The 22957-nt window shown below is 44.2% G+C and overlaps 1 protein-coding gene across 8 annotated transcripts in view; it reads right to left on the bottom strand.

Annotated features, from left to right (window-relative positions):
- Window positions 1-22957, bottom strand: part of PRKAG2 (protein kinase AMP-activated non-catalytic subunit gamma 2) — a 384594-nt gene that overhangs the window by 130231 nt on the left and 231406 nt on the right. For 7 of the 8 annotated variants that reach the window (XR_005224094.2, XM_037891127.2, XM_037891130.2 and 4 more), the window contains one exon: window positions 9749-9960. Coding sequence is in view for 6 of the 8 variants with exons in the window: in XM_037891127.2 (XP_037747055.1) it covers window positions 9749-9960 (212 nt within the window). In the remaining 2 variants the exon portion in view is untranslated. Of the gene's footprint in view, window positions 1-9748; window positions 9961-22957 lie in introns of those variants that run through there. The other variant, XM_043541596.1, reaches the window with a different exon arrangement.

Genomic DNA, 22957 nt, shown 5'->3' with positions numbered 1-22957 from the left:
ATGTCTTGGTCACCAACCAGCCTTCAGTGATGAACACCCAAAATTCCTTCGTGGAGGCTTCAGGCAGCTGAACTGTAAACTTACGCATAGCTGCCTCAATTCACAAAGTCATATTTGGATAACAAAGCCTGAAAACTGCATTTTCAGGGACGAGGAGGTATAGATCTTTTTACTCGCTAAGCCCATCCTCTTAGAGTCCTTCACCTTAGGGGTGGACTAAAATCTGTACTGCCAACCTCTGTCATTCACCAAAGTTATGATCAGGGAATTAGGGGCTGGGTGGGAGTAAAAGCCCTCAAATCCTTGCACCAGTATAAAGCACTGTTTCTCTAAATGCTTTGCAATAGATGGCATTCAAGAGCATGCTCCAAAGAACTTCCAGGAGTGCATTGTTAATAGAGAAGGCCACTCTCCCAGGGCAGATGGTTACAGGATGTCCAATAACTGATGGGTATTCTCCTGCAGGAGCTATGCCTGAATGACCAAGTAAAAGCAACCACACACCACAAAAGTTCCTGATAGGCCTTGAAGTTCTCAGGTGCGGAAGGAGAGAAGACCCAAGCATTGCTGAATTGTCTGGGGACAAAGAGGAAGTGGTTAACTGTGCCAGAGCCAGATCCCACTCCTAGAGTGGCGGACCTGGATGGGATGCCTCCAAAGGCTCCACAAGGTGAAGGCTCACCGATGCCTAAACCTGTGATGGGATGATGGCCCCAGTCAACAACCTGACCAGTGATCTCACCTTGGAATGCGATGAGGAGTATGACCTCTGTGATCCAGGAACACCCCACGGATTCCATGGAGACCTAGGCATAAGCATAGGGCATTGGTAGCCAGTAGGCGCCAGGCCACCCGGCCCCCATCCCAACCGTGAGATGAGTACCAATCCTGGTACCAATGATGCTCCAAGAATGGGCCACATGACACACTGTACCTCAAAGTAGCACCCTGTAACCCCCATATTCATCATTTATATATGGTTGTGACATTTTGTACAAAAGCTAATCTTGTAAGGTATCATATGAAAAATCATGATTTGCTGAAACTCATTGTTCTGTCAAAATGTGTATATCATCATTGTATATGGAGTTATGAGATTTTGCTATATGGTTGTTATTGAAATATGTGGGAGACACCCACAGCCAGCACTCCAGTGCCAACAAAAGAGGTGACCTGCAGCCAGACGGGTGATAAGCGACCATCACTGGCCATTGACCAGCAGGGGAATTGTAAACAAGAGATTTACAATTCAATGAGAGAGAGTTGCTAGAGCTCCACACAATGGGGATTGCTTAACCCAGTGACAAAGCAGGGGACGTAGAACATGTGATCCCTGACTCCATGTTTGAGACAGTATCTTTCCATGCACATGGATTGGGGGTATAAATTGGAGACTGTGACATCAGCCTCTCTCCTCCCCAAATACTCTAAAGGCAAAAAGAATGGGAATTCAGCCTGTATACTAAGAACTATGAGCTGCTTATAATGCCTAATAGGGTGAGAAAAACAGCTAGATTCAAATCTTCCCCAGTACAGAGTTTAGAATTTAGACTGAAATTTTACCTTTTCTTTCTTATGTAACCCACTCTGACCTCTATGCCTAACATTTATAATCACTTAAAATCTATCTTTCTGTAGTTGTTAAACTTATTTTAATATTTTATCCTTTCCAGTTAGTTTGTCTAAAATCCTTGGGGAATCTGCTCAGATTACAAAGGCTAGTACATGTCCACTATCTTTTGATGAAATGGAGAACTAATTAATGAGCTTGCATTGTTCAAGAGATGGTCTTAAGCAGTGTCTGTACATTTCTGGGGTGCAAGTCTGGGGCCTGGGGGGATTTGCTGGTGTCTCCCTCTGTATAGTTAATGAGTGACTTAGAGAGCATTCATGCAACTTAAGTGGGTGTGTCCCTGTATGTTGTAGGCTGAGTGATCACAGCACCTGGAGGGGTTTGCTGCTTCTCACTAGTACAGCATCGTAAGAGACAGCCCAGGGAGGAGAGTTAAGGGCACAGCCTCCCCACTATTCCAGGTTTCACCCCGGGGATCCGTCACAGCCCCCAGTGTAGGCCAGGCACTGGAGAGCAGGAGGATCCTGACCTCAATGCCAAAGAGTCCAGGGATTCTAGGGCTAAGGGCGGAGCTAGCCCTGAAGGTGTGAACAACTGATCCATCACCCAAAACAAGGGAGGGACTGGCACCGATGGTGAAAACTGTACCCCTGGCACTGAATGCATCTCCATTGGTTCCAGTGCCAGGAGAAGCGTCTGTCTTGTAGTTGGTGGCAGCACCGATGCAGCTGATGGTGCCAAAGTGAAGGGCAGAGATTGTTGCCAGGGTAACCTTGGTGGGGCAAAATGAAGCAGTGCCAAGGAGTTTACACGTGCCAAGGAGGCCCCTTGTGGTCAGCCTGGCACCAACCCCACTTCTGTGGTCTGTGTCAGGGAAACATCAGGATGCAGTGAATATGGACCCGAAGATTCAGCAGCCCGTCCATATAGCAGGGCTGTAAACGACATAGCCCTGGTAAAATCAAGGACAGAGGTCGGGATGGAGAGGCAGAGGAGGTCAGTTGCTGCTTGATATGCCACCTGCATCAACACATCTGGTGCTGGCATCACCCTCATCAGTACCGGACTCCATGGATGCCCCAGAGCTGGAAATGGAGTTGACAGTATGGAGTCCCTGACTTCCCTATACGATGTTTGAACACTAGTGAGGGCATCACCAGGGAAATACTTAACTAAATCTAACTAATACTAAGGGTACTAACTACCAATATACAATTAGAGCAGTCACTAAAGAGAGAGAGTGATTGTGAGATTAAGAACCACATGAAGCTCCAACTCCAGCCCTGGGCAGTAAGAAGGAACTGAGTGGTCGAGGCAGTGCTGCCTCACATAGTCAGTGGAGGGGCTATGGCGACATAGTGTGCGCACTGCCTCCTACGGGTACTGCTAGGCAAACTTTTCTGACTCCAGCGCACTGGGTGCACACACATCTAAGTGGAATACACAGCTGCATCTACTTGAAGAAGTAGTTCTAACTCCCTAGCAAAATAATGGAACAAATATTACATGAAAAACAAAAGTCACACAATACCTAGAGGAAAACTGAGCCATGAGAAAGGAACAGCACAATCAATGTATAATGACATATATCCAGCCCATCGATCTTTATTCATCATCCTAGACACTATTATTCACTCCAATAATATAAAGGTATTTGGGGGGGCCAGATCCTTAGGACTGCCTTTCAGTGAATGGCATAGGGCAGAAAACAGGGTGTTAAAGATAGTTTGGCTTTAAGCCGTCTCTATGACTTCCTGATTCTGGGTCAATGAAACTGGTCCCGAAGTGCAATATGAAGCAGACTTAAAGCTGTTCTGTTCTAAATTGTGTCAGCTGTCCACAATCCCAAGGAGGACATTACAGTAGATGAGGATTGGCTGGTTTTAGCAACATCCCAGCTACACCCCCATTTTCCCTGGCCATGTTTCCTAAATCTGGGGCCAGACGGGATAAGCATATTAGGACCTATCATGCTGGCTTTATGCCACCTGGAAAGCCCGTACATTGAGGGAATCCTCAGGTAGCTGGTCAAATTAGATGTATGGCTGCGGAGGGGAGGAGACAGTATCTTACGTATGCACTCTGATTTCCTTAGGGCAGAGAGTGTGCCTTTATGGAATGTTATTTCCCTACAGGATCAGAAGACTGATTGCTGTGGCAGCGAATGCTATTAGAAACTAGTGTATAACTACATCAGTAAAACTATATTTCATGATGGTATGATTGTAGATATTGTTTTCGAAACCAAGTAAGTAGTTTTTTAAGAAAGAGGTATAGCTGGAATGGTACAGCCCAATGTTAGCACATTTTTTCCTAATATTCAGCCTATATTTTTCTTATTTTCATCCCACTGCTCCTAGTTATAGCCCCCTCGCCCTGTTAAATATTCCTCTTCACCACTTGGTTTGATTCTCCCCTCACACAAATCTGACCCCACTATGACTCCATTGAATTCAGGGGAGTTATTAGCGATACACACTTACTCAAAGGAGAGAAGAATCAGGTCACTGGTATTTAAACGTTTCAGACTTTCGTAGATAAATGTTAATACCCCCACTTAATTGTCAGATAGCCAACTATATATACTCTTTTAAAAAAGCTATTTATTTATTGGGTTTGGTAACCAATTCATGAAATACCAGTCATGGACTACTGTCAGATAGATGAACATACACACCAGCTTTTAACTAACGACAACTTTCACATGGACTGCAACTGTTTCACTGGCAGTTCTGTTTAAATAAGGATGGCCTGTTAGGGCCCACTGAGATCCATTAGGCTCTGTAATAATCTTGCACAGAGAAGTAAGCAGTGGTCACCACATAATCTGAGGCATTTAAAACTAGACTGGCTATAACCGTTTTAGGAAACGTATTGCAGGAAAGACTCCTGCACTAGCAGGTAACAGACTAGATAATTATTAAATCCTTTCATCTCTAATTTCTGTTATCAGTTTACAGCCGTATAAATCAATGCTGAGTCACAGTAATGTCTTGGCACACTAATATATTGCCTTAAATCACCCAAATGCTGAAATTCTGAATCTCTGTATAGTGAAAGAACAGACTCCCTGTCCCCCAGCCATGAGGCTTTTGTAAGACAACTTCAGATTCATAGGTCAGTTCCAGTTCTCTTCAGAAAAGTTAAATCTCTACAATAAAGCAGCCTGATTATGGGGCTTTGATGTGTGGCACAGCTTTTAGAGAGAGCACCAAATTGAGGGACCCACTGTGCATAGCCTGGTTCCCAGGCTCCCTGCCCACAGAAGAGTGTGATGTAATCATTCCTTATGCAAAACAGGTGAACAGCTGTGTTTGTGAGTTTACTACACTTTGGCTAAGGAGCAGCATTAAAAGCCCTGGAGAGAAGTGCCACTGTTAAAGAGCCAGCTAGTCACTGAAGCCCCATACTCCCGTTCATATCTAGGTGTGGAGGAGGGTACAGTTCCATCTCTGTGGCACATTCCCCCTCTCCTTCCTCTCTTGGAGGGCTGTGAATTTGGAATGGGTAAACCAGATGTGGACTAGGCTCCTCCAGATTCTCCCTACACCTTACTACTGAGGGCATTCTGCACCAAAACATTAAAAATTATGCGCACATTATTTTAAAATTCTGCCAATTTTGTCAAATAAATGTGGCGGCTCCAGCATGGCATTGGGGAGCACAGGCCACTGACTGCACAGAGGTGGCAGATCACTGTGCAGTTCTCCCTTCCCCCAGGGACACAGACTCAGCAGTGAGGCTGCATCCAACCTTGACACAGTGCAAGGACAGAGCCTGCCCCTCCATGCCAGGTGCACCAGGTGTGGGCAGGCAGGCTCAGCAAGGCAGGATCCAAGTGTGGAGGGGTTTAGTGTGGGGGGACCCAGGTGTGGGTTGAGAGGGTTCAGTGTGGGGCAATCTGGGTGTGAGCGGCTCAGTGGGGGATCTGGATGCACAGGGGCTTATTGGAGGGTTCTGGGTGCAACGGTAATGGGACTCAGCAGGGCGGTCCAGGTGAAGGTGGTTGGGGCTCAGTGGGTCTAGGTGTCAGGGGGATAGAGTTTGGCAGGGAGTCTGGGTATGGGGGGCTTAGTGGGGGGGTCCAGATGCTGGGGGAGTGGGGTTGGGATCCAGGTGCAGGGGGAGTGGGGCTCAGTAGTGTGGGGATCCGGGTGCAGGTGGCTCGTCAGGGTTGTCCACGTGCAGGGGGAGTGGGGCTCGTCGAGGGGGATTCTGGGTGTGTTGGGGGGTCAGGCTCAGAGGGAGGGTCTGGGTATGAGGGGATGTGGATGCACAGGAGTTGGACAGATAGGGGGGCAGCTCTGTACAGTGATCCCTCCCCCTGCAGTTGAGGAGTGATGGGTGCAGGAAGTGCTGGGAGGGGTGGGGAGGAGTTTGTAGAGTTTCCTACAGCCGGGGGAAAAATCTGGGGGTGGGTCTGATCTGGATGCAGTGCAGGGGAAGAGGAAGTCCCGTCCTCCTGAGCCCAGCTGGGACTAGCAGCTGAGCCCGGTGCAGGGTAGGAGCCACCAGCCATGTCTTCCCCAGTCCTGCCCCCACCCCACAGCGATTTTCCTCTCTGCCGGCTGCCCTGGGCACCAGAAACATACTGCTGGGGAGGGTCGCATGACCGCTTTTGTGGCTTCCCTTTGCTTCCCCATCAGAAAGTCATTTTTCTGCAGGGAAACAAAGAAATCTGCAGGGGACAGACATTCTGCGCATGTGCAGTGGCACAGAATTCCTCCAGGAGTAACACCTGCAGGGTAAAACAGCCCAAAGCTGAGGCTAAGGTAGAGCCCTGTGTGGGACTATTTTTAATCCTGCACCCATCTCACTCCCGCTATTACGGCAGCAGGTTCTGCGGGACCCCAGTCCCATTGCAGGGTTCTAGGCTAAGGCTTCCCTTCCTTGCTGAGGTGTCCCCTTTAGATGGGTGCCAGCGAATAACCACAGTGTAAGAGGAGGGGTGCCTGATGCAAGACCAAAAGACATGTTTACAGAGACTGGTGGGAGGTTATAGAACCAGAGGGCATAGAGGAGGCAAGGGGCATTTTTGCAGATGCTCTTGTCTCCTGGAGATCCTGCCGTTAAGGATGCAGCACCCGTGGCTTCTTTTGGGAGGGGCAGGAGGCACAAACCCTGCTCTCCCCAATAAGAGAATTCAAAGGAAGCGCCACATGTTGAAAAGCAGGGAGTTCTCTTTCCGCCACATGATTTATTCTCATGGAGGGGAGGACAAGGCCCTGAAATGGGCTGGGGAGTGATGTCCTCTGCAAACATGTACATTTTTGTGATAAATGGAACACTAGCCCTTTCATCACATCTGCCCCTAACACTGCAGAGGAAGGGGTGAGGAGGGAATAAAAAGGAGAACAGCAACATTAAGCTCAGGGTATTAATTTCCATTTCAAAACGGGCAAAGTAGAAACAGGGAAATATGTTCACAATTACATTTACAACCTCTTTGCATTCCAATCACAGTTAGTAATTTCACATTAAAGAAGAATAAGTTATCATTCACCACTTACTGCCTGAAGGTCACATAGTCCAAACAACACGAGGTCCAAGTACAAGCTGTCTCATGAACTGTACACTGAAAAATCAAGTTGCACTTGGCCCATTAAGTGTAGCGCATGCTAATCTCTGCTTACAACTTTGATCTCTTATCAGCTAAATTCCTCATTACAACACTCTGGCCCCACAGACACAAACACACATACATTATTGAAAGAATATGGTATGCATATTCATGAATACCTAAAATTTTAGAAGTAATGCCCACAAATACCAATGCAGAGATGTGTCACATAGTAATTAACCTGGACGTCCATTCGGTGAGGGATTAATTACTTGGATTGGTGTGTAGTATTCTGATTATCTGCTCTGAAGAGGTACGCTTCCCTACTCGCTGTCAAGAGCTGCCTCCTACCTTTTTGTCCTCTGTCCAAAATCTAAGGCTCTAGATAATATTCTATCCTTCGAAGTGCTCTTCACAACAGGAAATTTTGAGATTATATCAGCAGGGAAATAAATAGTATTACTTTTTCCCCTCCCGCTTTCTCTTTTCCTCTAGCAGATTTTTACCCCTTCAATGCCATACTCCGAGGCATACCAAAGGCCAGTTCTGTATGGGGACAGAAACAACTTGAAATCTAGTCAGTCCTAAAAGGCAATTTAAAATTAGTTCTCTAGCTACTGGTTCTACACCTTCCCCTAGTCCCCCTGCTGTTGTGTGTTTGTACAGAGCCTAGAACAGTGGATCCCAGTTTGTGACTGGGGCTCCTACGTGCTACCACAATACAAATAATAATAATGATAATAATTAATAAATAAAATGGAACTACTCATGCTTAAAATTAAGCATGTGCATAAATATTTGAATGACTGGGGCCTAAATAACTGACTACACAGAGGAAAACAGAGACTCCCAGAGTAAATTAATAGAGACTTTTTTCTAAATTCTTTTAGTTACAGTAGTTTTAGGAGTTACTTGTAAGACTAGTACATAAAAAGTTTCTGGAAGAAACATGATTTCGTCTTTTAAGTGATGTTTGAGACAGGTTGCCATGTCTGCAAGCAAGCCTCCCTTTGATTGACAAAACTGTGCACCTAGCGGCATTCCACAGCAGTTAGCATGAATCATTTATCGTATAATCTATAGAGGGGATTTAAAAAATCATTAACCAGAGAAAAAACTGCCTTAATAAGCAGCAAGGCTTTTAGGGACTTGTTTATGGTATGTGCTTTATGAACACAAATGTTTTATTACCCCACAACAGAAGAAAAAGTCAGGAAAAATGAAGACAACAAAGTGTATGCACGCAATGCTCATAAATTAATGTTGTTCCTCTACTGTGGTCAGACTTGTGAGCAATGCTGTGGACCTGCACTACTGAGAAAAGTGTGAGCTATTCAGTCATTAAAAGACACAAGAATCCCAAATCTATCAGTCTCATAATCGTCTCCAAGCTGTTGAAGGTGAGTGACATTCTCCCAACACTTTGCCCTCTCAGTAGATCTTATCAAGGATTTAATAGGTTTTAAAGACATCTGTTGAAAATTAAACATAAAGGATCTGATTCCCCACTGCTTTGCACCTTTTGCCATCTTTTATATGGGGGCAAAGTGAAGATTACTAAATCAGAATGGCAGCATTTTACACCCACTCTGCACAGGTACAAATGATGACACAAGGTGAAAAGCAAAGGGGAATCAGGCCCTAAATATTTACATTCCTCCCAACCTTTCATTTGTATAGATGCATCCAAAACCAAAATACACTAACTGATGACAACACTTTACAATGTCATTGTGATACTCTGCACTCCAAAGCAACACCCTGGCACTCCCACATTTACCATGGTGATATGATTATGATATGTTTTGTACAAAGTATGACTTGTAAGGTATCGTTCTAAAAGTCTTGATCTGTTGAACATTAGGATCCTGTTGGATTGTATGTGCTATTATTGTATGGGAAGTTTTGAAGTTTTGCAATGTGTGTGTTACTGAAATATGCTGTGAAGTCGGAAAAACCCACAACCAGCCTTTCAGGTACAACAATGAAGTAGCCAGATGCATTGATGGCTACTGTAATATGCAGTCTGCTGACATATTACCAGGGAGTCTCTGCACCTGGGAGCTGCCCATGTCCCCTGGCAGTTGTACTCTTCTTCTCTCATTTTGCTGGAGTCGGGGAAGACAACCTGCTGGGGACTGGTGCCATTAGAGGAAGGTTCTCCCACTCAGGTCAGGCCTTAGGGGGAGCCCAGCTGGACCTCAAACCCTGCAGCTGATACTATGTTAGAGTTTCTGCTTGAAGTGGTGGTTGGTTCTTCCCCAAATGATTGACCAGCAGGAAGATTATGTAAACTCTCCTTTTCTGCTAGCTCCATTTCAGAGGTTGGCTTGGGAGAAAAAACATGCGACCTGAACAACTTTACCCTTCCCTGACCTGGCACTTCAGATCAAAATGTAGCTGCTAGGACCCATAACCACTGCATAGTTTACTTCAGATTAAAGATGACATATTGTCTACGGAACATGGTGAAGTCTTGGGTCATCCCTGATGTAAAGGGGTACAACTACACACAACCTGCCCCACATTATGCATGCACAGTTCTTAGCCATTAAAAATACTAACACACACAGGTCTCTCCCTATTGAAAACTCTAAACAAAATACTCCACTTACTGTTTTTGAGGTAGCACAGGGAGTTGGCATCACCGTGGGAGGCTTGGCTGCATTTTGGGGTGGAGGCAGAGTAAACCTCTGCCCTGTGTCTGGAGGAGAAGAGTGAATCCGGGTTTCTAGTCTCTCAGGTTCATGTTTATAGGATTCAAGAGGAAATGGCGGCTGCTTGGTCACTTGTGTTGGGGTAGATGGAGAGGAGGAGAGGCCGGAGGCTGTAAACAAAGAAATCATTACTAAAGTGCAGATCAAAACAAGAGCGGAGAAGAATCTAAGCCGAAAACTGAGTCTGCACTTGCTCAGCCAATTTTTTTACCCTTCCCTCGAAAAACCAAATACGAATCTCGTCCTCCTGTTTCTAAAGGGGATTTCCTCCTCCCTCTACTTAAAACTTAAATAATTCAAATGTATCCTATGTGTATAATCCATTATACAAGGAGGTAGCTTTGTGAAGTGGTTAGAGCAGAGAACTGGGAATCTATTCCCAGCTTTGCCACTAGCTTGTATCACCTCAGACAAATCACTTTGCCCTCCTGTGTCTCTATTTTCCTGTCTGTAAAATGGGAATAACAGGAGCTCTCTATCTTGGCAAGCATGGACATTTGCAAATGACAGAAGCTATGTAAGTGTACAGCACTATTATTATTTTTAATATCCACACTAATCTCAGAGATGACAATGTCTATATGCAAAGAGCTCAACAGCGTTAAATGTTTTTATATTTTTCCTTCATTTTATCATTAAAGAAAAATCCAAGCCAGCAGTTAGAATAAAATTAGGAGCAAAGGTTCAGGGGAAGGAAAGGTTACTCATCTTGTGCAGTAACTGCAGTTCTTCAAGATGTGTCCCCCTGTGGGTGCTCCACTTTAGGTGCGCAGGCACCCAATCTTTGACTGGAGATTTTTGGTAGCAGTGCCTGTTCTGCCCGCTCACATGCCCTACACATCCTCATGCCCTGTACCAAGACTATATATATAGGGACCTCCATTTCCCCTCTGCTGCAGAGCTCACAGAGGCCGTTCTGAAGCAGAGGGGAAGAGGTCAGGTAATGGAGCACCCGCAAGGACACACATCTGGAAGAACTGCAGTATCTACATAAGGTGAGTAATCTCTCCTTCCCCTTCGAGCAGTGCCCTGTGGGTGCTTGTGACGGTCCTTGCTCAGGGGTCGGTTGGTAGGGTAACGCCACGTACTGGTCATAGCTTAGGCCTCTGACTTACAAGAGGGTTGTTGGTAGGGGAGCCAGGACCCTCTCACTCCACTGGGCTCTGACCCAGGCCCTTTGAGGGCTATCAGTAATCTAACAGTCAGGGGGTTGCTTAAGACTGCCCTCCCTGGGCCACGTCCTATCTCCCCCCTTGCGATTGTCCAAAAGTCGCCATCTGGGTTAAGATGGTGTGAAGGGTGCCTGCTCACCCCAAGACACCTCCTGGTGGCAGCGTGTAGCATAGCAGCTCTCTTCCTCTCTTGGGTGGCAACTGCCTCCTCCTGCGATATGGCCCACCCTCCTGGGCCAGCTCAGTCCTAGGGCTTTCCCCTGCAGGGGTAGTCCAAACCAAACAAAATGGATTACCGAAGTCCAGAGTTTGTACAAGAGGGAGAGGGGAATGCTTCCTCTCAGGCGGTCTCTGTAGCAGGCCCTCCCGTCCGTCGGGGGGGAGCTCTGGGCAATTGTTGTGGGGAAAGATTAGGCGGTTCTCTCAGCCCTTCTCCACTGCACGTTGCACGTCTGCTCTCTTTCCTGGTCTGCCACCAAGTGAGCTACTTCCCTGCCTTTTAACTCCTCTTCCAGTTGGTGCATTTGCTACAGATGTGGTGGGGCAGGGCTGGCTGAGCCCAGAGTAGTTCCTTAACCCCTTGTTGTCCAGTGTGGGGTTTGCACAGTGTTCCATTTTAGGTGACTCCCTAGCAGTAACGATTTAAGGAGGTGGGAATTTCAGAACAGAGTCCACCACCGAAGAAAGAATTGCGTTGCCTACTGCCACATCTGATCTTGCTGCATGAATTGAGACATAGTGGTTGGAAAACATGTGCAACGAGAACCATGTTGCAACCCTGCAGATTTCAGCAACTGGAATGTCTTTAAGTAGAGCTACAGATGTATACTGTCATCTAGCAGAGTGTGCAATCACTCTTAGGGAGGTATAACCCCAGTGAACACATAGAAGGCAATAATACATCGAGATCCATTTAGAAAGTCTCTGAGAGTACATCTACACAGGGATAGAAGACCTGTGACATAGTCATGGCTGGCCTAGGTCAGCTGACTTGGGCTCAGGGCTGAAAAATCTCTGTGTTCTGGCTCTGGCTGAAGCCTGAGCTCTGGAACAAGAGTGGAGGGTCCCAGAGCTCAAGCTACAGCCCAAGTCCAAATGTCTACACAGAGATTTTTCAGTCCCAGAGCCCAAGCCCCACTAACCCAAGTCAACTGACCCAGGCCAGCCACGGGATTTTTATCCCTGTGTAGACATGCCCTGAGTAGAGACAGATGTTCCCTTAGACCTCTATGCAATAGAAACAAAGAGTCTAGGGGTCTTCCAGAATGGCTTAGTCCTGTCTAAATAAAAGGCTAATGCTCACAATATCTAGTGTATGAAAAGCAGACTCTTGTATAGGCTGATGCAGCTTAGGGAAAAAACCTGGAAAGTGAATAGTTTGGTTGATATGAAATTCAGAGAACACCTTAGCTAAGATCTTTGGATGAGGTTGTAAAGATACTGTCTCCTTGGAAGACAAAGTAATAGGAGGGTCTCCTTGGAAAACAAAGTAATTAGAGCCTCCATCTCCCCAACTCTTTGAACAGAAGTGATGACCACCAAGGAGACTATCTTCATAGACAGATGTAGTAGCAAGCACGTAGCTAATGGCTCAAAGGGTTGTTTCATGAGATAGTTAAGAATTAGGCTGAGATCCCAAAGTGGTGCTGGGGCTCTAATCTGCAGAAAAAGTCCTTGCAGGAATCTTGTTGTGGTTGGATGAGCGAATACTGAGAAACCTTCTACTGCCATATGGAAAGCTGTTAGTACCACTAAATGACCCTTATGGAACTCATAGAAAGGCCTGATTATTTCAATTCCAACAGGTAATCAAAGCCTGAGGAAAGAGATGTCTGGATAGGAGAAAGATGGCACCAGTTTACACCAAAGGTTATATCTTTTCCATTTCTTAAGGTAAATTTGTCTAGTAGATTCCTTTCTGATATTTACCAATATCTTTTGTACTTCAGATGAACATGTGGTCTCTAGTCCCAAGAACCATTGAGTAATCAAGCCTGTAGTTGCAGGATGTTCAGATTAGGATGGAGCATTTGACCCGCATTCTGAGACAACAGTCAAGGTTTGTTCAGGAGCTGCCACAAGAGCGCAAGAGGTGAGTTTGATGAGGTAAGGAAACCAAACTTGTCTTGGCCAAGTTGGTGCAATCAAAATGATTTTGGTTTTGTCCTGTCTGATCTCAATAAGAACCTTTAAGAGCAATGGAGTTGGAGGATATGCAAAGAGAAGACCTTTTGTCCAGTAATGAGAAAAGCATCTCCAGAGATTCAGAATAAAGCCCCCATCTGGAACACAATTTCCTGCACTTTGTGTTGGCTACTGTGGCAAAAAGACTGACCTCTGGAAATCCCCAAGCTAGGAATATTTTGTTGAGGATTCAGGAGTCCAACTCTCATTCGTAATTTAGGGAGAAATCTCTGCTCGGGTCCACCCTGGTGTTTTGTATACCCAGAAGGTAGGAAGATGAAATGACTATCTGATTGGCTGTGCACCATTTCCAAAACTTTATTGCTTTGGGGCAGACCGAGGCGGAACACACTACACCATGACAATTGATATAATACATACATACAATGCTGTCATGATCTTGATAGACTTGTTTTTGAGTAGGGGAAGAAAGTGGAGGCAAGCATTTCTGACCACCCCTAATTCCAACAGATGGATGTGCAAGCACTGTTCTTGTTGTGAACATTTGTCTTGGACTGTGAGAGGACCCAAATATGCTCCCCATCCCAAAAGGGAAGCATCCAACGTTACTATGACTGTAGGGGATTCTGGCTGAACAGGATTCTTGCACAAACTTTGAATGGATTCAGCCACTAGATGAGTGACTGTAGGACTTGATTGGGTACAAGTACTTGCTTGTTAATACTGTTTGTTGGGTACACAAACAGTCCTGAGCCACCACTGGAGACACTGAAGATACAAAGTGGTGTTTTGTGTCACAAAAATGCAAGCTGCCATACATACCAGCAGTTGCAGACATGTCCTTGCTGCAACTTGAGGGATGAGCTGCACACTTTGTACATGGTTCTTTAGAGCAAGGAACCTGTCAATAGGGAGATAAACTCTTCCCATTATCGAATCCAGAAGTGCTCCTATAAAGAGAATTCGTTGTGCAGAGGTCAAGATAGATTTCTTGAGATTTACTTGCAGGCCTAGACTTCAGAATAGTGAAGTTGTTGTTTGGACAGCAAACCTAACACCTCATATGACCAACCCTTGAGGACACAGTTGTTAAGACAAGGAAAGACCGTTATCCCTATATGATAGAGGTAGGCAGCTACGACAGCCATGATTTTTAAGAACACTCTTGGGGTGGATGACAGGCCAAAAAAGTGTAGAACCTAGTACTGGTAATGATTGCGATTGAAAGTGAAACAAAGAAATCTTTTGTGAGAAGGATGAATTATTACATGGAAGTAGGCATCTTTGAGGTTGTGGCTCACAAACCAGTCCCCTAATTCCAGGGAGGTAATTATAGCTGCTAGGGACACCATCCTGAATTTCAGATGTCTGACATGCTTGTTCAATTGTCTGAGATGTTGTATCTCCCTCCAACCCATTTTTCTTTGGTATCAGAAAATATCTTGAATAGAACCCTTTCACCCTGTGTTGAAGTGGGACTGACTCTATGGTTCCTAGATTTAGGAGTGATGAGATCTCCTGTGTCAGCAATTGCTTGTGAGAGGGGTCCCTGAAGTGGGAAGGGGATTGGAAGGCTGGGGTGGAGGTAAATTGGACAGTATAGCCGAAGTGGCCTCCAATCCCCATTTGTCCAATGTTATAGTCTCCCGTACTTGATGAAAGAGAGAGGTGGTGTTCAAATTGAGGAAGAAGGGTTGTGTCATGCAGTTGATAAAACCTGGTCATTGGATGGTCTGGACTCTTGACCAAACCATCAAAAATGGTGTTTGGATGATGCTGAAGGCTGGGATGAAGCAGTTGAGGTAGTTGCAGGCTTTTTCTTTGAAAACCTCGACCTCTTGGTCAGTGATTTCGGTGGCCTACGGAAGGCAGAAAATTGAGCAGGGTGGGATCTTTGTGCTGACTGAGACCTGTTAAACTTCCTTATTTTTTGCAGGCATGTATATCCCTAAAAACTTATATTTTGTCCTGGAGTGTTTTAGGTATGAAGCGAGTTGTCTGTGGAATCCGCGAAAAGGTAAATCACTGAAAGGTAAATCTTCAACAGTGGATTGTACCTCCTACGGAAACCGGGGACAACTGAAGCCAGGAAGCGCACCTCATTGATACTGTGGTGGAAACAGACCTGGCTGCCCTGTTCGTCACATCGAGTGAAGTTTGCAGTGAAATTTTTTCCAAAAGCTGATCCTCCTTTATTATGGAGCTGAACTGTTCATGATGTTCCTGTGGTAAATGGTCAGTAAAAGCATTACTTTTCTCTTAATTTAGGTAGTCATATTGTGACATCAGCACCTGGTGGTGAGTTATCCTGAACTGACGTGTTGTTGACAAATAGCTCTTATGACATTTCTAGTCCTTATTATAAAGGGGTGGCTTTTTGGATATGCTGCCTACCCCTTTCATTGGCTGCATCCATGAGCAGAGAGTTTGCTGTAGGATGAGAAAATAAAAATTCAGAATCCCTGGGTGGGACGTAGTATTCATTTTAATCATCACTCTTCCGTGTGGTGGTGGTGTTGCTGGGGTTTGCCAGATGGACTTGGCTGGCTCCGAGAGGGCTTCATTAATTGTCTGTGCCACCCGTGCTGAGGTGTACAATACGCACAAGCAATGAATGCAGTGGGAGTGCCCATCACTAACAGGGATTGCTTCTCAATAAGAAAGGCACCTTTTAAATCCCAATGAGCCTGGCATCCCCAACAAAAGGAAAAGTTGTTCCAGTCCCTCAGCCCCTCAATGGGGGGAGGGGGGGGGAGGACGACAGACAATCTTTTCTATCTTTTTTTTAAAAGAAGAGGGTAACAAATGTTCCAACTGTAAGGTATTAAATCTACTACTATTTAAAACTAACTATAAAGCTAAAACACTAATAAAAGTGGGAAACGGGTACAGCACAGTCACATGCTAGATACTGTCTCTGGCCAAAGGCAGTTGAGTAGGAACTGAGGTCAGTTTGCCCTCAGAGCCCTATATAGCAGGGGTGGCCAAACTTACTGGCCCGCTGAGCCGCATATGACAATCTTCAGAAGTTCGAGAGCTGGGGCACAACTGCCCGGAAGCTGGGGCTCGGGCTTCAGCCCCACTCCTGCTGAAGCACCAAGCCCTGGCACGTGCACCCCACAGGGCTGAAGCCCCGGGACCCCCCTCCCCACTGGACAGAAGTCCCTACCCCACCATCCGCTGCAAGGCAGAGGTCCTGAGCTCTCCCCCCGCAGTCTGGGAGGCAGAGAATGGAGGAGCTGGGGGTTTGCGAGCTGCACTTTAATGGCAAGAGCCACAGTTTGGCCACCCAACTAGAATAGCCTCAGTTTAGGGCACGAAGATGTGTAGGGTGCATGTGCGGGCAGACAGGCACTGCTACCAAAAATCTCCATCAAAGGTGCAGGACACACTCCTTTTAATGGAGCAACCCACAGAGACATTACTTAGATAAGAAGTGGGGTACCTTTTCCAAGTGAGATGGTCTCACTGCTTTCTGTAATGGTGCTAACAATAGTTGTATCCCATCTACATTAACATTTTAATAGTTTTCAACATCAGTTGAGGAGGAAGCGTGGAGGGACCTTATGCTGAAAACAAATGTGTCATTTTCCTTGTGAAAATACAGCTTCACTTGGAATGTGCATCCCACCTCACCTGTACTTCAGGTAGTAGTCTTACAGAAGTTCTGCACTGTGTTTACATAGTTTGATCTAGCTACATCTATCATCCAAGTCAGGAATATTGACCCATGCCTTATGTGAACATTTCCTCCCTTGGAGTAATGAAGTCCACCAATCCGTGACATTAGATCTGTGAACCTCATTACAAATAAGAAACTAGTGAAACAGATACCAGTGCATCCATGTAAAGTATGAATCCAAATAAAAAGTCTTATGTGTGTGTTTATCAATAAACACACAGGACCCAATTCTTCTCTCCCTCATGCTAGTGTAATTCAGGAGTAAGTCCGTTACCCTTAATGGGGTTACACTAGTGTAAACCATGTGCGCAAGGTGAATAGGTCTACATGCTTTCACTTACACCACATCTGAATTGGACTCACATGCTGTACTTAAAGGGATTTGTGTGTGTAATCAGGAGAAGACTTTAGTCCACAGAACGGGACTGAACAAAAAATTTCACATTAACATGCAGAAAGGTTTTTTGAAACCAGAAATCACACAAACAAATGCTTGAGAGAACCTTATAAACCCATCTTTCCAGATTCTCATCATGGGTCTAATCCTCAGGGCTTGTCTCCACTGGGGATTTTTGCACCCTAAGTGCAGATGCACTGCATTGGTGTAGCCTGAGGCTTGCAGTGGTGCTGTTTAACTTGGTTTCAGACTGGGGAAAGCTGCACCAGTAGCAAGTCACTTTTTACCCCAATGAAGTATATCTACAAGCTCCACTACTGCAAAAAGGCGGTGGGGGTTGGGTACGGGTCAGCAAAGCCTAAGAAATATTTTTTATCAACTTCCACTCAGCTCAAAGGGAGTTTGACATACCCAGAACCTGTCAGGGTCAGGCCACACCTCAACCAAGCTGAATGACATGTTTAAAGGGGAGTTTGTGTTTAATAAAACTAAACCATGAAGTCACGTAGTTGCTAAGGCACTGATGATACAGTCAGGAAATTATTAACTAATCACCTGAGGAAGGACTCCGTTATCCCACTGTTTGCAGTGCTGGTCCCAGAATATTAGAGACTAGGTGAGTGAGGTAATATATTTTTATCCAATAAAAGATATTACCTCACCCACTTTGTTTCTCTGTTATCCCAGACATTTCCAGGGGAAAGTTAACGCATCTAATGATTAAAGAAATTAATTAGGCACTTAATGGTTTTTATGAAGAACTACATAAAAAGGACATTTGCTAAGCCTCTCCTGATAATTTTATTTAACTTGTTGAGAACAGTAAAACTGACTTTAAGATCACAAAATGCCCAGAAAAATATTGTTGATGCTCTACCATGGGTTTTATTTAGTGTGGTATTATGCAATATTTAGCTTATTTCTCTACAGTTTTAATGAAGTTCCTCACTCTTAAATGGTTCAGATTTACTGGGACAAAACAGAAAAGGAGTACTTGTGGCACCTTAGAGACTAACCAATTTATTTGAGCATGAGCTTTCGAGAGCTACAGCTCACTTTCCACAGTATGCATCCGATGAAGTGAGCTGTAGCTCACGAAAGCTCATGCTCAAATAAACTGGTTAGTCTCTAAGGTGCCACAAGTACTCCTTTTCTTTTTGCGAATACAGACTAACACGGCTGTTACTCTGAAACCTGGGACAAAACAAGTTCCCACCCTTGCTTCATATCTTCCCAGACTTACAGCTGCCCTTTCCAGCACTTATGGTTTGCTGGGGAGAACAGCATTCCTGCGGATTCAACAGCACTAATCACAAGTCTGGTTCAGAGTGGGTGTTGCAGACATATACAGATGATGCTTAATGCAATATGCCACAGCGAGATGCAAAAAAAAAAAAAAAAAAAAAAAAAGGATCTGCAGTATTTTGAATATCCTCATCTCCTATTGATTTCAGTGGGAATTGAGGTTGCTCAGCGTCTTTCAGATTATAAAGGAAGCCAACTTTCCTGTTCAATTCTCAGTTTCTGACAGGTTTAGATAAATGGTGGTTGGGAAGGTGCTTTTATCTTTGGTATCTTTTATGAATGTTCAAGTGTCTGCAGAGTGTTTAGGGTTTGGGGAAGCTATAACTGATGAAACTGACAAACCACTAAAAGGAAAAAAAACAACACATTAGTTCTGAAAGCCTTGCTGCTGGGACGTATCCATCCTGAGCTAATGGACTCAGTGAGTCAAAAGAAACCATTTCCAATATCAATAAACTGTGCCAAGAGAGTTATTTCCAGACACAAGGAAGCCACAGACTCACTGTCCTGAAGAGGCTAGCATCCCAGCTAGAGGACATAGGAAGCAGTGTATCAAAGGAGACTGAGGAGTGACATCTTTTAGCACTAGTCTCACCCCATTAGGAATATGAAACTGGCTGCTGAGCACCAGACTGAGAGTCAGGAAATCAGGGTTCTATTCCCTGCTCTACCAGACACTTCCTGAAGGTAGGTCACTGAGGCCTCCATTTTCAAGAATGTCCACTAATTTGGGGAACTTCTGTTTTTGGAAGGCCCACTTAAGACACCAGCCGCCTCATTTTCACAGGTGCTGAGCATCCATGGCTCTAACGAAGTTAATGGGATCGGTTGGTACTCAGGACATCTGAATATCAGACCTGTGTGTCTCAAGTTGGGCACCCAAAACTGAAGCACCCAAAATTAGAACACACTCTTGAAAATATGGGCTTTACCCTCTCTGTGACTCAGTTTCCCCATCTGCAAAGTGGGGATAATTTTTCCATAGGGAGACAGTATGGAAAAGCCCTATTAGATCATCTAGTCTAACATCTAAGATGTTACCTCCCAGAGTTGTTGTGAGACCTAATTTATCTGTATTTGTAAAACATTTTGAGATTCACATATGCTATCCCATGATTACTATTGAAAAAATCTTGCTGTTGTTATAGGTCTCGGCCTTGTAAATACAACATAAGGATCTTTGTAAAGGCCAAGTCACATTAAAAATGCAAGTTTCAGATTTTTCATAAAGCCAAAATAAATGTTGGACTAACAAAACCTTGCACTAATTTAAAACTTATTGGACTAACATCTAAACAGCCAATATTTCTAGAAATACCTGAAGTCATATGTGCGTACAGTAGCTGCACTGTTCTACCACATATAAAACATAATGAAAAGAAAGTGAGATATAGCTATACCACATGGTTAGGAACAATACATCACAGGGTACTTAACAGTCATGGTTCAAATGCAGTAAAGAAAGGTTTAACTTCTTCCCTTGGGAAGAAAGAATCCCCTTCACACATTACTAAAAGCTCTCCTAGACAAATCAGGCAGAACAAATGATGTTATGGAGAAAGCAGTAAAAACTAGCCATAAAAACTAGCCAGAAATTTTAGACACAATAGAGTCAAGAAAACTCAGTATTCATCTAGGAGTCTGAAGAGGGAAAATATTTAAGAACGCTTCAAATTTTTACTGATTTTAATAAGGAGGTGAATTGATGTACAAAGAATTCCCTGTCACCCAACGTTTCCCTTGCTGAAGAAAGAAATGTACAATGAGCCAAAGTGTCTTTATATCATCAAACCTAAATTGCTCTGCGATTTCTCCACTGAACAGATAAAGTAATAGTTTTTACTCAACACAGTAAAAGACATAAGAGATGGACAAAACCTATTAGGTCATCCAGTCAATCCCCTGTTGGTGCAGGATTGTGCCCTATAATTCTCCAGTGATTCTTCTTGTCCGATTTTAAGGGAGAACAAAAACTTTTTGCCTTGTTCCACTCCATTATTAGTGTGTTGCGTTTCACTTCATTTCTAATGTCTTTTCTGGTGGCAATAAAAACATGGGACACACAAATAGAGAATTGTTTGCATTGCTTCTTACTGATGATTCATAAGCCCCAAGATTTGCAAGCTGTTCTAAATTTTAATTTGAATTAAAATACAGAAGCAGCTGTTTACATTAGAGCTCATCCTCAAACATAGAAAAGATTTGAGATCGCCATGCTAGAACCAAACAATGCACCGATACATTTTCTCTGTTCTTTGGAAATATTACAGGGTACAGTTTTGAAGTATAGTGACTGACATTAAACAATCGACTGTTAACCGTACTGCTGTATCTGAGATACTGCAGTTTTTCCCCATACTACGTATAGGAGGAAAAACATTTCAGATATCACATTTCAGATATCATTGTTTGGCAATTGTTGACTTTATCACAGCAGCCACAGTAGCTACAAAGATGTAAAATATTTTTTCACTCTGCTCACCTAAAACACTGGAATTTCAACACAATTCTTAGTGTGAAACCACTCAAAGTCATATATAGAAGGCAAAAGCAGGCATGCATCCCTTTGTTTGACAGGAATACACTGGCAGCTTGCCAAGAGCCAAAAGGCCTTCCTTAACTTGAGTAAAATGGGCAAACTAGAAGAATGAGTGTGGTCCACTGCATGTATGGATCCCAGCATGCAATGCTCCATCTCAGTTTGAGGAGCGTCAAATTAGATCACGATGGCCCACACATGATGGGATGAGTAGAATCCATCAGTGTACTGAAGATGACAGCAGCCAAGGGCCACATCTTTGGCCAACTCTAGCATAAAATATAGCAACTGGGATATTTAGTTTGTCATAAAAATATATTAATGTTGCTAATATAACTTCTTTCTCTATACAGGCCAATCCCTCACACAATAATTTCCTTTAAAGTCCTGGCTCTAAATAACTTTTATCTGCTCCTCCCACTCAGACATTCCTATCCACACCCACCCTCCCTTAGGACTTGTGAGGAAAGAATTAATAAAACAGCACACTGCTTTTTTTCTCTTGGGAGTATTTGAAATCACAGCTTCTCTATTAGGTTTCCTTTGCAGAGTGGGTGACACCCACAATGGATGCTGTCATCTGCCAGCAACATGGTAGGATGCTGCTGGTTTTTTATGGGGAACAATGCTCACAGCTTGTGGTCTCCTGCCAGTGCCTCCCTTCAACTTGACAGCTCTGCTAAGTCCGTTTATGTGACAGGCTCAAGTCATCCCCTTTCAGAAAAAAGGACACCATCTTTCCTGCACACACCATGCCCCTCACGAACCACACACCTACAGAGGTGGCTGCTGCAGATTTCAGAGGAATGAGGGATGCTGCTGTTTCAGAACATGATCTTCCCTGCCACTTGTGTACACAATTGTCAATTTTGGCTAGTACTTGAGTGGAGTTGCAACCCTCCTCACATGGGGAGAAACTAAATGATATGGCCTGGAGTTTGCTGTTGTTTTTTGCTTTTTTCATTTATCTGCTAGGAATAACGTTGATAAGATTTGTGGGATTTATTGGACGCTTGCAGTAAATCACTTCTGAGGTTCTCACGTGACTAAAGATCTGTTCAATATTCTCGTACTGTTATCTGTTTGATCACGTACGGATCCAAACCATTAGTAACAAGTTTTCGTATCTTCCAAGGCTTAAGCATTTGCTGATTATTTAGACTCAAACTTCTTTAAAAAAAAACACAAAACAAGTTTTAATTTGCTACGGCTCAGAGTGCTGATTTTCCTCTGATTCCTTTCATAAATCAGGACAACGCTCCCCTTTCATTTGCATTCTTCTGCTAGCAATGAAAACAGAGGAGTAGGTAGGATACTGATGAATCTGAGTGGGGCCTACTCTTAGTTCATTAAACTGATTCACTCCTCGGGCATGAAACTATGTCTATTTTAGCACTTAAGCAAATAGTGCAAATTATGCAATATGATGTTTAATACAGCTATTTAATGGCTGTAAAATGATACTCCCACATGCATGTGGAGAATTATTGGCTTTTTTTAATCAAGTAGTGTTAGTGACATACTGTACACATGTACAGAGTTGTAAAATAACATACAGCTTTATAAAAAAGTAAACCTGAAAAGTAACCTGAATAGTCATTGTGACAAAAACAACATGGATTCCTCCCAGGAAATGTTCTTGCCAGTCCTAGCATTCTCAACACAGAGATTCAAAACATCACAGGCTCCTGAGGAGCCACAGCCCCCATAGTTGAACTATTCAGCCCATATTTGAGATGGAAAAGCCATCTCCCTACTGGTGGCCAAGGACTGTAGCCCTTCCTCTCAGCTTCCCAAATAAGATAGGGCAGCATTGATTCCAGCTGCTTTAGCAGGTCAGCTTCAGTGTAACTGAAATAAATGGGAG

The sequence above is a fragment of the Chelonia mydas genome, chromosome 2, assembly GCF_015237465.2.
Source record: "Chelonia mydas isolate rCheMyd1 chromosome 2, rCheMyd1.pri.v2, whole genome shotgun sequence".
NCBI classification, from domain to species: domain Eukaryota; kingdom Metazoa; phylum Chordata; order Testudines; family Cheloniidae; genus Chelonia; species Chelonia mydas.
Note: the sequence above shows the minus strand (reverse complement) of the source record. Positions and strands in the feature narration are given on the sequence as shown.